The sequence below is a fragment of the Buteo buteo genome, chromosome 9 (genome assembly GCF_964188355.1).
Source record: "Buteo buteo chromosome 9, bButBut1.hap1.1, whole genome shotgun sequence".
Lineage (NCBI taxonomy): Eukaryota > Metazoa > Chordata > Aves > Accipitriformes > Accipitridae > Buteo > Buteo buteo.
Window position 1 is genome coordinate 21,371,385 of NC_134179.1, and position 14,153 is coordinate 21,385,537.

At 38.9% G+C, this 14,153-nt stretch overlaps 1 protein-coding gene across 6 annotated transcripts in view; it reads right to left on the reverse strand.

The window, feature by feature from the left end:
- Nucleotides 1–14,153, reverse strand: part of PTPRK (protein tyrosine phosphatase receptor type K) — a 417,854-nt gene that overhangs the window by 85,115 nt on the left and 318,586 nt on the right. For all 6 annotated transcript variants that reach the window (XM_075035665.1, XM_075035662.1, XM_075035664.1 and 3 more), the window contains exons 8-10: nt 12,131–12,433; nt 1,702–1,811; nt 252–453 (exon numbers count right to left, since the gene is read on the reverse strand). In XM_075035665.1, coding sequence (XP_074891766.1) covers nt 252–453; nt 1,702–1,811; nt 12,131–12,433 — 615 coding nt within the window. The remainder of the gene's footprint in view (nt 1–251; nt 454–1,701; nt 1,812–12,130; nt 12,434–14,153) is intronic.

The following is a 14,153-nucleotide window of genomic DNA, read 5'->3' on the forward strand; positions in this document are numbered from 1 at the left end:
CAAAATCAAACAGTTAACAACTACAGGTGTGCAATTTCCACCTCATGCAAGGATTTATCCCTGAACTTATGCTACTGTTTGGCAAATATGCTCCGAAACATTTTCAGTAATACAGTTTCACAACATGACAGGATTTCTTTGGGGGGTTTTCTTTCCAATTTAATGATTTTTCAAGCCTTACAAAAAAATCCCCAAAACATTCACACACACACCCCCTTCCTTTTTTTTTAACTGTTGTTTTTTGTTTTTACCTGAGATGTTGGTTGTTACATTGATTGTGGTTGCTGGTCCAAACCCTTTAACAGTGCTTGCACGTATAAAGAACTGGTAAGTAGTACCGGGATGCAAGTGTGAGAAGACATGGTGTGTGCTGTTCCACAGCTTCGACACGGTTTGTGGAGGTCCAGCAACAGGAACTGCAGGATCAAATGACCGTATGCTGCTATAGCTGACCTGTGAAAACAATTATTTTTGTAACAATTGTTACAGTTTTTGGCACAAGGGGATTAGGCTATCTTGGCTGCAAAGGAAACAAAAGACCCATGCTCATCTAGCTACCCAGCTATATTGGGGATACCATGAGGACTTGATGTGTATTATTGTAGAGTCTGTTTCACTTGAAAAGCTATGCAGATGCCCTTCATCTCTCTCTCTTTGTGATTTTAGTTCACGTGTGGAAAATTACACTGTTCTATTTAAGTTAGGACACCACCACCATCCTCCCCATCTCCACCGAACCCCTTTATTTTTCACTTCCTGTAATACATTTCCCTCTCCTCTTCTAATAATTATATTTAAATGCTGTCCAAACCAAGCTAATATATTTAAAGCCTGCGATGGTATTTTAACGTACTGGTTTTGACTGGGATGGAGTTAATTTTCTTCACAGCAGCTGGTATGGTGCTGTGTTTTCGATCTGTGATTACAAAACATGAGCTCACACTTTTGCCCTTCTGATTCTTCCCCCATCCCACTGTGGGGGAGTAAGTGAGCGGCTGCGTGGGGCTGAGCTGCCCACCAGGGTTAACCACACTATTTAAAGAACTTGGTTAGCATTAAATAGATAAACAAACAGATTTAAGGGGGTTTGTTTGGTTAGTTGGTTTGTCTTCCTCCTATAATTCACTAGTATACAAATTTGTATTGTCTGTTCCTTTAAAAAAGGAGTGCTGGAGAGAATGGTGTTTGTTTCTCAGATCTGCTCCTGTTTCCTCCCAACCTCCTGTGGAGGTCCTCAGAAGGTTTATATATTAAATACACTTTAAATAGAACATATATGGAGGTTTCCTTGAAGGGTGGTATCTAAAGACCTGTCAAAGCTAAAAAACATTGCTCCAAATTTAATAACCATCTTACTTTCCATGTATCCTTCTCTTCCAACAAAGAAGATTTCACGGATCACAGCTGTCATGGCTTTTAGAAGGGTATATAGTAATGACACAAGATTTTTAAAACTAGCACCTCCCACGTGGACTGTAATGTTGTTATACTCATGTGCCAAAGCCACTTGACAGGGCTGGGCAGCCAACAACATATGCACAATAATTATGATTTTTGAGTATCTAATCACTACACAAAATCCCATATTCTGTAAATGAAAGCAGCATATAATTGAATAGCTGCCTACAGAGCATCAACATCCACCCCTCTTGCCGCACCTTCCTAGCCCTATCCTATGCTCGTTAGCTGTTTAATGATTACCTCATACTGAGTAATGATGCCATTTGGATCCACAGGTTCCTTCCAGTTGAGGAAGATCTTATCTTCAAAAGGAGTTCCTTTCACCGACTTGGCAGGTATAGGGCCTGGCACTATGAACAAAATAAAACTTTTAAAAATAGGAAATTCAAGAGACAGAAAATTTAAAGGGATGACAGAACATCCTATTAAATCCCAAAGTGAGCACGGGCCTATTTTTATTAATATTCATTCGCATGCAAAAGGCAGCGGTAGAGAGTATGAAAAAGCACTTCAAAGCGTATTTTGTCATTCACAGTGAGGAGAGAGCATGAAGTTGAAACGTTATCTGCACACATGGTTTTCAAAACTTCATGCAAAGTCAAATTGTCTCGTAGTATAGCCAGGGGAAACAGTTCAAGCTAGATTACAACTTCAGGGAACATCACTGAACTCTGTAATAAGCATATCTTAGGACAAGGACTACATGGTTTTAAAATCCTTTTAAAAAGAAAAATCAAAGGCAAGGAAGACCCTCTGTTATACAGGATCTTCCAAACAAGAGAAATGATTACAAAATAGTTTTCAGTCACTCCTTCTCATGATTTCTTGTTTTAAAAGAAATCCTTGTTTAAAGGGGGGGCTGGGCACGGGGCAAACACAGCCCCTCAGCTGTCCCTTCTTTCAGCCACTGACGTGTTCGTGCTGCAGAAGGATCAAAACTGCTTACTTCAAATATTTCTAGTAAGAGACATTTTCAAAGCTGGGAACTGAACCACACTAAGGTGACCCCACTTTCTTATTTTAAACGGAACCAATATCGCAGGTGTAATAACAAGTCTGAAGTGTCACCTCAGGCCTCTTTGCCTGAGTGATTCACAGTACCTGGTAATCCCATCAACACCAGGTGGGAGCACTTAGTTATCTCCCATTTCAGCTTACAAGATATTTTTGCCTACACATACGGTTCCTTTTTAATCACAGCAGCTCACCGAGGTTTGAACACACACATGCTGAAAGAAGAGGATGAGGATAAAAGAGCACCTGAAGAAACCCTGAACCCAAAGAAAGACCCTCCCCCCTCAAAAAGCCAAAGTTGCCCAAATCTGCAGTCTTTCAAGCTAAAATGTTACTTCTATTTAATATATTGACATATATTTCTCTCCCCTTCTTAATCAGCCTATTTTCTTCTGCATAACTTTCAGTGAGCCTCACACATGACAATTCTTGGGTATTAATTATCAAAGCAGACTGAAGTTTTACAAAGAGTAAAAATAAATTAAAATCCACTGGATCAAAGGAAGCGCCAGGCACTGTGCTAGCAGCACCAAGGAGTGAGTGGTCTGTCCCAATAGTGGGATTTATTTCAGTCTGCATGGAAGCTATAAATGATGATCTGACCCTTGGTACAAACAACATAATTTGGCACTTTAATAATAAATTCATGGAGTCAAAAAAGCCCACAAGCAAACAGATGAGAGCTTCACAGAAACTGTTCATCCATCTGCCAAATGAAAACTTAGAAGAAGTTAACTAAAATCATACACTGCTGCTTTGCTTCACTGTCCCAATACAAACTGGGCAGTGGAAGAAGGCTGACACACCACGACAGCCCCTGTGTGCTGTTAGTGGCATTGAGAGACTTGCTGTAGGCAACGCTTTGTTTTTCATGGGAATGCTCTACTGTTTTTCTTCTCTACATCTCAAATGAGGTATGAATATACCCTGACGCACACGACATTTTGCTTGGATGATGCGTGCACACGTACGTGTGTGTGTGTGTGTGTGCATATACATCTGTGTTTGGGAGAGAATAGAGGAATGCACTGGGACACGCACAGAGAATATGAAATTTAACATTAAAGCATGTTAAAGCAGGTGAGGTAAAAAGAAAACAGATACAATTGCTCAAAAACCTGCAAAATACTTTTTGCGTGGTGCTTTTAAAGAACATGTTTCATATTCAATTGAAACTGGGTGCAGGGCTCTGTGTTTGAGGGTTGCATAAAGCCGCCTACATTTTTTGTTTAAATGCCCAAGTGGGAGAAGCCTCTAGGCTCATCATATCGCATGACTGTGTTTTCTTCTCCTGCAACATAAAATTCGTTGCTTGTGGCAGCAGCAGCAATGTTAAACTGACTGGAACTACATGATCCCAGTTAGTTTCATGCTTCTCTTCCCACTGCCATGGGAAGGGCACAAGAACAGAAGCTAGCACAGCGATGAGCAGCTTGCTGAGAATCCCAGTAAAAATAAGGTCAGAAAGTAAAAGAGAGCAAGGGTCTAGAGAAAGAGAACAGTAATTCCCACAAACCTCACCCAGCCCCACAAATTCACCAAAAATGAAGCTTGGGATCAGCTTAAATTATTTGAGAGCTCAACTGGAATTAAAACAAAGAAACAAATAAAAGTTCAAATGCCTAGAAAAAGGAATATAAATTAATTTTAGTTTGAAGGACTCATTTTGATGGGTCTGAAGTTATTTTTTCCCTTCTATTTTTCAGTTCAACCACAGTAAAAACATCTTTTAATTGCACAGCTTTGCCAAAGGGGCAAAGGTAAGTGAGGAAAGAGAAAAGCAGAAGCAAAGGAATTTGCTTAAAGAACAGAGTACCTGTGAGCAGGCCCACACATTCATCAGCCAGGTTAGTCCAAATAATGCCTAAACATCCTCATTTGTGATTTTGTGTCTTTGTTCTCAGGTCGGTATTAGTTACAAACAGAAATTTTAAGAGGGCTGAAATTAGTAAAAAAACCCCAAGCAAACAAAAATCCACCAACAAAAGAACAACAGCAAGGTAACCTGTTGGTAACACTACTCTGTTACAAATTGTTACTCTGATACAAATTGCACCTCTCCATGTAGACAGTGATTGCTGTCTATTCTCTACAACTCCCAGCAGGACTCTAAAGACTGAAGAAATACCTTAAACTTCACCTTCCCAATGCGGTGTTAAGAGCCTTCTCTTTTATACGCTATTTAGCAAGGACTCAGGTGGAAAACAGCCAGGTAAACATCATCCTTGTGCTGATAATAGCTCTTGGAAACTTCCTCACAAACAGCCCGAAAGGCTTTCTTCAGCCTTGTGTGTGCATCTCCAGAAGCCCCACGGCCCACCACAGTGCCTCTTTGCTGCCTTCTCAACTCTCATTCTTCTTCCTACGTGAGCTCTTGCTCTTCTCCTTGAACTTATGGACAGTCTATACTAAATCAAAACACTCAAGACTATTACAAGTGTATATTAAGGTGAAGTACATTGCTTAAGATTCCCTATCAATGGCCAGGTGTCTGAATAATTCAAAAAGTGTAAGTAGCTGCTAGAGGAGTTGGACTCGGACCTTTTGGCCTCTGCACCCTCTCTTTAAAAAGATTCTGGTCCCATTGATTTTCTTTCCATCTGCTGACCTTGTGAAGTGTGACCCCAGTCTCTCTCAGTGACAACAACAGTAAACACTTTTCCTTTCACATGCATTATTCTGTGCTAAACTTCCAACACATAACAATTTACACTTATCTCAAGAAGGGAAATCCTTCAGGTGAGTTTAACTGTATGGGTTTCAGAAGAGATTTTGAACTTAAGCAAAAAAAAAAAAATCATTTTTCCTATTAAAAAGTATACATCATAAAATGTACATGTATATAAAAGTGACACAAAACAAATTGAAAGGGAATTTCAGCAAGGTTTTATAGTGGAAACATCACAAGCTCTTCTTCCATGATTTATATGCGTCTCCAGACCCCTTTTAATGAAGCTATATATTCATATAGTGAATAGCTGATAATCTTTTCTTCTATATACCTGTGGGATGGTGGACTTTTATCAATACTATGCATAATAAAAGTACCAACCATCAATCTGACGTCAGACCAATTCATTTTAGAGCAATGTATTTGCATTAAATTATGTCACAGTCACAAATAAATTGTTATTCACAAATAGTGTCACCTAAACCTTGTTCTACACTAACTTAATGGGAAATTTATATTACAATACATTACTTCTGGAAGAACAATGTATTAACTGACACCAACCACTATAAAAATGAATTTATATTGCTTCAGTTTTCCTGCTACAAAATAATGAAAGCGCATGTAAACAGAGTATTTTTATTATCATTATACTCTGTGAAAGCTGTGCATAGTATTATTATGCTATATGGTAAAGGCTATGTGCAGATATATGCACAGTTATACTGGGAAAAATTCCTTTGCGATACTCAAAAAGCAAAGCGTATCAGCAGCAAAACTTACAGCCGTTCTCCGAAGGTAGGTGCTTATTTTCAGGAGATGGTGACAGTCAATCTCTTCTACTGTTTAAATGTTAGAAGCAATTAAAATGGCCCACCTTTCCATTGGCTTTTTCTGAGGGATTTACCATTTTAACTTCATGCTTTGTTACAAGTCGAGACTAAGGTTTAAATAGAAGCAAATTTTATGTAATAAAAAGGAAAAAAAAAATCAGAATTGCTACTAGTTGTCTTTACCATATGAGTATTCACACCAAAGGCGATGACAAAAATGACTTCTTTGGAAATCGCTTGAGTTGCACCATTCGCAGCGAAGAACAAAATGCTATATATACACTGGGCCACGCTCCCTGGGCAAAAGCCCACAGGTCGGCATCACCCACCTGAGGCCACTGCTGGACTGCGCCGGCACGGACCTGCTCACGCCTGCGACGGTCCCCGTACCTTCCAGCCTATATACGGTTACTAACGTAACAAACATAAATGCTTACAAGCAAGCTACTGAGCAAGCTGACAGAGGCTAATCAGTCTCAGCGGCAGTGGCACTTGCTGTAGATGTTGGCGCAAATATCAAATGGGGTTAAATCCACGAGTTCTAGATTTGCTGCATTTGGGGCCTCAGGCACCTAACACAGTATTTTGTTTAAAGGCTTTTTACACCAAATGCTGACTTCAGTACCCCTCATTTCTGGGATTTGGAAACGTTTCTCCATGTCAGGGTGAAATAATCTCACATACTCACATACCTTATAACTTTCTAAAAATATGTAAATCAATATTCAGAGAGTGCTTTCAGCTAGCACACAGTTTGGGAATAACAGGAACTTGTGGGCCCAGGTGGAAGCCCGCATTCCACTGCAAACTGCTGAAATAGCCACTAATTCTGGCCTTTTTGCGGGCATCCTTATGTCAAACACACTGTTTCAACAAAGCACCTCATATGCAATATCACTTTTTCAGCTACAAATCTTCTAATATAGGTACCTAAAGGAAATGAAAGTAGGAAGTTGTTTCAGCCAGGGTAAATAATTCTGTGTTTCAGGGCCAATTTTTCCTGAGCTATTAATATAAAACCTAGCTCGTATTTCTAATCTCTGCAATACCTTAAAACAGCTTACTTCATTTGTCGTTCATTCAGTGTAAGCTTAAAATAAATCTCTGCTAATAATTTCAATATTTTTCTTACTTTCTCACAAATCAACTTTTCTGATGTCTTTAAAAAAAGTGCTCACGTTTCTTTCTGCAACCACTTTTTCTCTCTCTCGATTATACACCGATAGCAAATCTTACCTACCATCTGAAAAAAAGAATTGGAGTTATTTTCACAAGCTGAAGGACAAATAGGCCTTTTATCAATGGCAGCAGGTCGGTTATAATCAGTTTCAGTTCACTGCTGCTAAAGACATAAAAATTCCTCCCTTATTTAGCTATATTGCCACTAAATTTTGCCACTGCTTATGAAACCTAGGTTACTTGTCTCCCTTTTAGATCAAGGACTGAGGTCAATACCTTTAGCAGCAGCATTTATGGACAACTTCACATTGAAACTTTTATCTCTTAGTCATGGGTTTCTCTTTATTAACTGCAACCATTTGCCAATTTTTTCCTAATAGGATTAGTATACCGGGTTCACTTGACATCCATGCATGTATCACTCAGCTACATGAGTTAGACGTTTTTTTGAGACAGTTTGCCATTTCAAGCAATCTTTGCAGCCCTCCTTTGCTGCAGACATACTGCCTGCTCTTCTTACTGCATTAACTTTTCTCCCAGGTGGGCTATTTTTGTTACTTTTAAAATGCTACTAGTGGAGTTTTATGTCTATGTTTTTTTCAAAGCTCCTTGAAGCACTGTTTGTTTGTTTCCTTTGATCAAAGCATATTTTCTACCTCTTCTCCCCCCAACCCCCAATATTTTCCTGATGTGCCAGAACAACTTGAAAAAGCACAAAGGAAAAAATGCTTCTCATAGCAAATAATAAATGGGGGGGGGGGGGGGGGGAGGAGGGTGGTGTTGGGGTGGGTGGGTGTTGTAAAGGCAACACAAAACTTACTCCTGTCAATCACAGAAAAATACTATATGTCAACTATTTCCATAAAATCCTCCCGCCTGAAGCTGGTGGAAGATATTTCTTCTTCACACATTTAGACAGTACACAAAGTGTTTCACTTTTTAATCTTTTGGTCCTCTAATTATAACATCTCCCCCCATCCTCTGCTCTTCCCCAGAGTGGTGAGCCTGCTGCAGTTTTCCCAGGAGCATGAGTAATGGTTGGACAGTTGGTGTCTTAACCCTGCATTGTAGCTCTAGGTATCTCTGCACAGAGCTGAATGAGCCACACTCTCTGAACTATCAGGGGGCCTCGTTTGTGTCCAATGAGCGTCTTCTTTGGCTCAGACCAAAGCTTTGGTATCCTTTAAGGCCCAAAACGGGTACTCACCGTATTCCAAGTGATCTTTTTCAATTAGTTGTTTGCCTGCTGTTAGCTGACACACTCCCTTATGAGTTATAAAATCACCATCAAACACTTTGAGCTTCACTGAGAGCTAATGCCACTATTCCTGTTAATCCACTGCCTTTTGCATCTGGTTCCACTTAAAAATTAAGGAAGCATTTATCTGCTTTAATCCCATTCACCATCCACTGCTCTTAAAAGGGTCCCTGTGAGTTTGCAATGTCCTTGTGAACAGGCAGCTCCAAGAATGCGTGCACGCTGCTGATTCATGCTAAGTGATAAATTCACTGCTGATTCTTGTACTTTGTTTGAAATGCCAAACATCATCTCTGCCCAGCGTGTAAGCATCCCCAGATTGTGCGAGCCTTCCTTTCTCCTTTATCAAATCCTTCAAACACTGTCCATCTCCTAAACAAGGCAGGTGAAACAGTGAGTCCCTGTTGTTGCACAGATAATGCTGAATACCCAGGTACTCAGAAGAACTTTCTCCCAGATCTTAGTGATGGTGTGATCTCTCCCCAAAGTGAAAGATGGTGTTTCACCCATGAAACACTGACAAATTTGCTTGTTTTCATCTTCTTTTTTGCAGAACTTGTTTAACAGTGTACTGCTCAAGGGCTTAATTTTTATGTGGAATACAGCTCTTTGCAAATTACTATAATATACTTTAAAGATTATTTCCATCTATCCAAGTTAAATAGAAATACTTAAAACCACCAAGTATTCAGATGTGGCTTGGTCAGAAAGGAGGCTATTTTCAGACTTACAGTCCTGGCTTTGCTTTCTTGCAGATACTGAATTACAAGCTGTTAAAACCTTCATTTGTCAGTCACAGCCGCAAAGGTCTGAAGCACAGCTTCTGAATCTTACCCTGTTCTTCAACTAATTGTTTCCTGAGTTAATTCTGCTCCTGGTACCATACACCGCTCAGTTACCACTCGCCACTCTGGGAGGTCTGGCCCAGCTATGCAACCTTATATAAATGTGAACCTTTGTGAAAAACAGCCAGAGATCCTCACTGTCTCAGACCAGAGCCCTGCAAAAGTCCAAGATGGTCTGCATTTAGGAAATCCCAGAAGTTCAAATATGTGTAAATCTCCTAGCAGAAGGGAGGAGGTGAAATGAAGGAAGAAGAGACATGAAGGGAAAGATTAAAACAAAACAACAACAACAAAAAAGAAAGGGATAGAGAGCTGGAAGCATGGGGAAGATAGACAAAGGAACAGAAGATGAGAACAAAATGGTAAAGATGCAGAGAGAGGAAAATATGAGGTAGACACCTTTAATGAACTCCAACGGTCTACAAAGTTTTTACTCGATTAGCAGATCCTTGAAGGAAGAATGCCATTGGAAGAATGCTACACTACAGAAAAGCTAACAAAAAGTTAATTATCTGTTGTCATCTGGAGTTTTTGAAGTTTCTATTTATGAAAAGTACACAATGTAAGTGCACAGTTTCAGATAATCATGTAATCGGTGGCTATTTCTAATTAATGTTATTTGCAAAAATGTAGGAAAATACTGTGATGGTCTGTTTTCCTTCTCATAAATGAATCACTGATAATGCCCCCACTATGTAATTATCATTATGGTCATTCTACAAAACCTGCAAAAACCATCATGACAATGAAGTTAATTCTGACCACATGTGAAATATGTGGGGCACAGATTCATGTATCTTCCTGTAGCTCTCATCTTCTTAGTCCGAGTCCTGCTTTAGGCTGTGAACTGTGTTTAAAAACATTTTCAGACAGATACTTGATCATGGGACTAAACGAGCAGCATACACATAGGCAGTCAAGTACAGAACTCAGTTTACTATTGCTATGAGAGTTCAAGGAGAGACACAGGTTTGAATACGCCTTTGATCCTGAGACGGCTGAAAGCCCTCCACATTGCACATTACTTGCATGGTCCGTATTTTGAAATAGACATAGACTTTCAAACCAATCAATAATGCACAATTAAAAATCTGCATTTAATTTCCAATCGTATCACTGAGTAGACCTCACGAGGCAATTTTCAGGTCACAAGCATTATTACCTCCAGTGCACCTAAATATAGGTACCTTTTAAAATTTATTAATCCCTCTTTGAAAACAACATCTGCCTGAAATAGTTCACCTTAGCAACTTTCGTTCACTGGGTGAGGCTTCTTTTACACTATGGTACCTCTGACACCAAAGCTGAATCTAAACAAGTTCACTGATAGCACACTGGTGTGCTAGCTTGAGACCAAAACCTGCCCTGTGTGCATCATTTTCCAAGAATAAGCCACAACAAAACTAGAAGACCAAATATATACACTTGACTGGTCTTGACAGGCACTGCTATAGTGACCAGCCACCATCTCTGCACATCTGACTAGATAAAGGCTATGACAAAACATAATCTTTCTTGAAAACTCAGTTAAAAAGAAATACAAAACCATTTTCCATGGACATAACAATATTACTACTACTTTTCATTTTTTTTTAACCTCAAGGAAAATAGCAACCACAAATATCTATAATGTAAACACAGGTACAGAAATAATTCATCATGGATTATATTTAACTTTTTAAAAAAGTAATGCTAAAATTTGAATTGCATGAAATAGTCTAGTACTGTACTTGTCAGTAAATCTTCACGTGATGCACCTATGTCTCTATAGCTCTCTACAGCTTCTTATGTTCTACCTATTTCATAAGCTGTTCTCTCTTCTTTATTGCAACAGTAAACATATTCCTCTTCTATTTCTTGTAAAATTGAGAATGTATGGGGAAAAAGTGCTACCAGATTCTAACCTTGATTGCTATCTATATATAAAGCTATACTCTCTCCTTCATTTTACATGCAAACACACTACCTTTTTCAATTTTATGTTCTTATGTATCTATACTCTTACATTAGCACAAGTATTCTTTTTTTGGTTACTGATGGCAGTATCTGTTTTCATTTTTTGGCTGTAAATATTTTAATGAAATCTAAATATAAGAAAAGGAAACTAATATTTCTCTTTACTACATTTTAAATAATTAGGGAAAAATATCTATTTTTATTTTAATCTCTTTCATACCAAGATTCATAGCCTAACCACCAAATATCACCGTTGACATCTGCATCTATTCTTTATTTCTTCCTAACTAAGATAAGTTCAACTGTCTTGTCAATGAAACTTCATCGAGAGCATTTTAAAGAAGAATCATAGAATATCTCAAATTAGAAGTGACCCATAAGGATCATCAAGTCCCACTCCCAAGTTGTCAAAATAATACTTTAATCTGATGAGTGGCTTTCAAACAGTTAACAGATACTATATACTGTAACCTGCAACATAAATTATTGCTCAAATATATTTGCTGAAGAGGTTTTAAATCTTGAATAGATTCTTTAAGCACTGAAGTCAATATTTAAATTCACAGAATTAATTTTCAAATACTATACCTAATACTGTGAAAAAGCCTTCATCTAACACCACCATGTGTTTCTTGTCACCTCTGTTAGCACATTTTTGAAATGACTGGGAAGCCATCCTCCTTTTTCTTGCAAGAGAGAGATTGAGTTTGACTTGCGTTACACGGACAGTTTGGGCTATATATGCTGGGTGACAGGTATAGTACTTTTAAAGCTACTGGTTTAGGGCTAATTAATACATTAATAGAAGAGAACTTCCATCCTTTGGGACACATATTGTAAAACACAAAGTCATTTCCTTCCACCTGTCTAGACTGGACTTGGCTGTAATTTCTATAACAGCATTTATGCATACCGTCTTCGTCTGTCTGGATAATGGTCTCCTCGCTCTCCTTCCTCCCTTCTGGGTTGGTTAAGATCATTTTGAGGCTGACATTCGTGTATGGAGGCAGGTGATCCACAACGTGCTGGGGTGCTTTGGGGTCCATGTCCAAGCAGTCCGCCTTGCTCTCGTTGTGTCCGCAGAAGTAGTGGTAGCATATAGTGACATTGAAAGTGTGGCAACGAGTGATGTTGTAGCCCAAAGATTCCCAATCCACAGCAATGTGTCTGGCCTGGATCTCAGCAATCTTCAATGTTTTTGGTGTTCTCATAGGTTCTAGAAAACAGAATATAATGAAGAAAAACATTGTTAACATTCTTCATCCTTGCACTGAACTGTAACGGGTAGATGATGCCTCCAGGAATGTGAAAGCAAAGGAGATGCCCAACAAACGCAGGCTTATTACTGGAAGTATCATCCTTTGTACAAGTACCCTGAAGGGAAAAAACCTGCTAGTCTCTGTTTTTTTACTTCATTCTTTTCTGGCCTCTCTTTGCAGGTTTCAATCAGTGATTAAGACTTAGCAACAGTGAGAAAAAGAACTGCTAATTAACAGTACAGCGATTCAAAGCAATTGAGAATACAGGCAGCAGATGCAAGAAGAGTGACCAAAAGGCCACCCAGCTGTCACCGCTGGCTTCCCTTCTTGATTACCCCCTTACCTTTTTTTTTTACCTGCATAAATTGCATAATGCCTCATAATGGTAAAGAGTCAACATTCACTACACTATGATTTATCATGCCACCAAGCAATACTGTATACTAATTATACTAATTACCTTACTAAGCTAGCAGTTACAAAAATGATGCAGATATTAATTAATGTTTATTATTTTAGTAATGAAGCTATTCATTCAAGCAAAGCCCCTCAGAAATATTACCAAAGATGCTTTTGGATATTCCCATTGTATCCTGCTTCTTTTGGATCCCCAAAACTTTGCCTGGACATCGCTCTAAGCTGGTGACCTCTGACCTGCTACCCAAGCTCCGCGGCTCTTCACACATGCATTTCCACCAGCAGAGCACATGATGCTCCCCAAGCTGTCATCAATCTTTCATTGTCTCTCTAGTGCATTCATTCCTCATGCAAGACTGACTTTTATCGTCAAACTTAATTAAAATGATTACACAATGAAAATCATGACCATGACTATATATACTAGAGTTTCACTGGAAATATACCAAGGGGATCTTTATACTCTGCTAATACCTCCTTCTTCACCAGAGAAAATAAAGCCTGCTGTAGGTACAGCTTCAGCCTCGTGTCCTTGCTGCTGTAAGGTCACAACAGTTGAGATTATTCAAGGAAGTGAAATATAGGATTTCTCTTTCTGAGCATAACAGCTCTTTGTAACTTGCATTTATTAAACGAGAGTCCCAACCAGGCTAACAACAAGCCAAAAGCACAGATGGTATATTGAAATAAGGAAATGTGAATCAGTGTAATCTATTCAGCACGCAGTTTGCCAGACAAACTGCAAACATTTAGTTTCAAACATCAAAACAACCAAATTCTAAATATAACATAAAGGTATTCCTAGTAACATGATGAGTGTTAAGGATTATAAATTGTGCCTATTTGTTTCCATGATCTATCCTTCCCTTTCTGGATTTTGAACAAGCGTGTTCCCTTTGCCCTTAAGTACCGATTTATCATATATATGGTGAAAAATACAAATGAATAAGTAGACTTCCTGGGCAGTAGCTTTCTGAATGTATTGTGTACTTTGACAGTAGGGATCTGAAGCTGAAAGATAGCATTGAAAAGGTCCTTGAGAGATAAGAGACTTGAAGAGAAGGAGGAAAAAAGGGGTTTTATAGAGTAAACAATGGCTGGTGCTTTAGCAAGTACAGACAGGTGTGAGGCAGTCATTTAAAAAAAAGTAGGAACACAGTAGATCTACTGAAGGAGCTGGTAAGAGTCTTCAAAGAATCAGTATTTCCTTGACTACTGCAAGCACTTAGAAAAAACCTGAACACAGTCAGGTGTCACAGA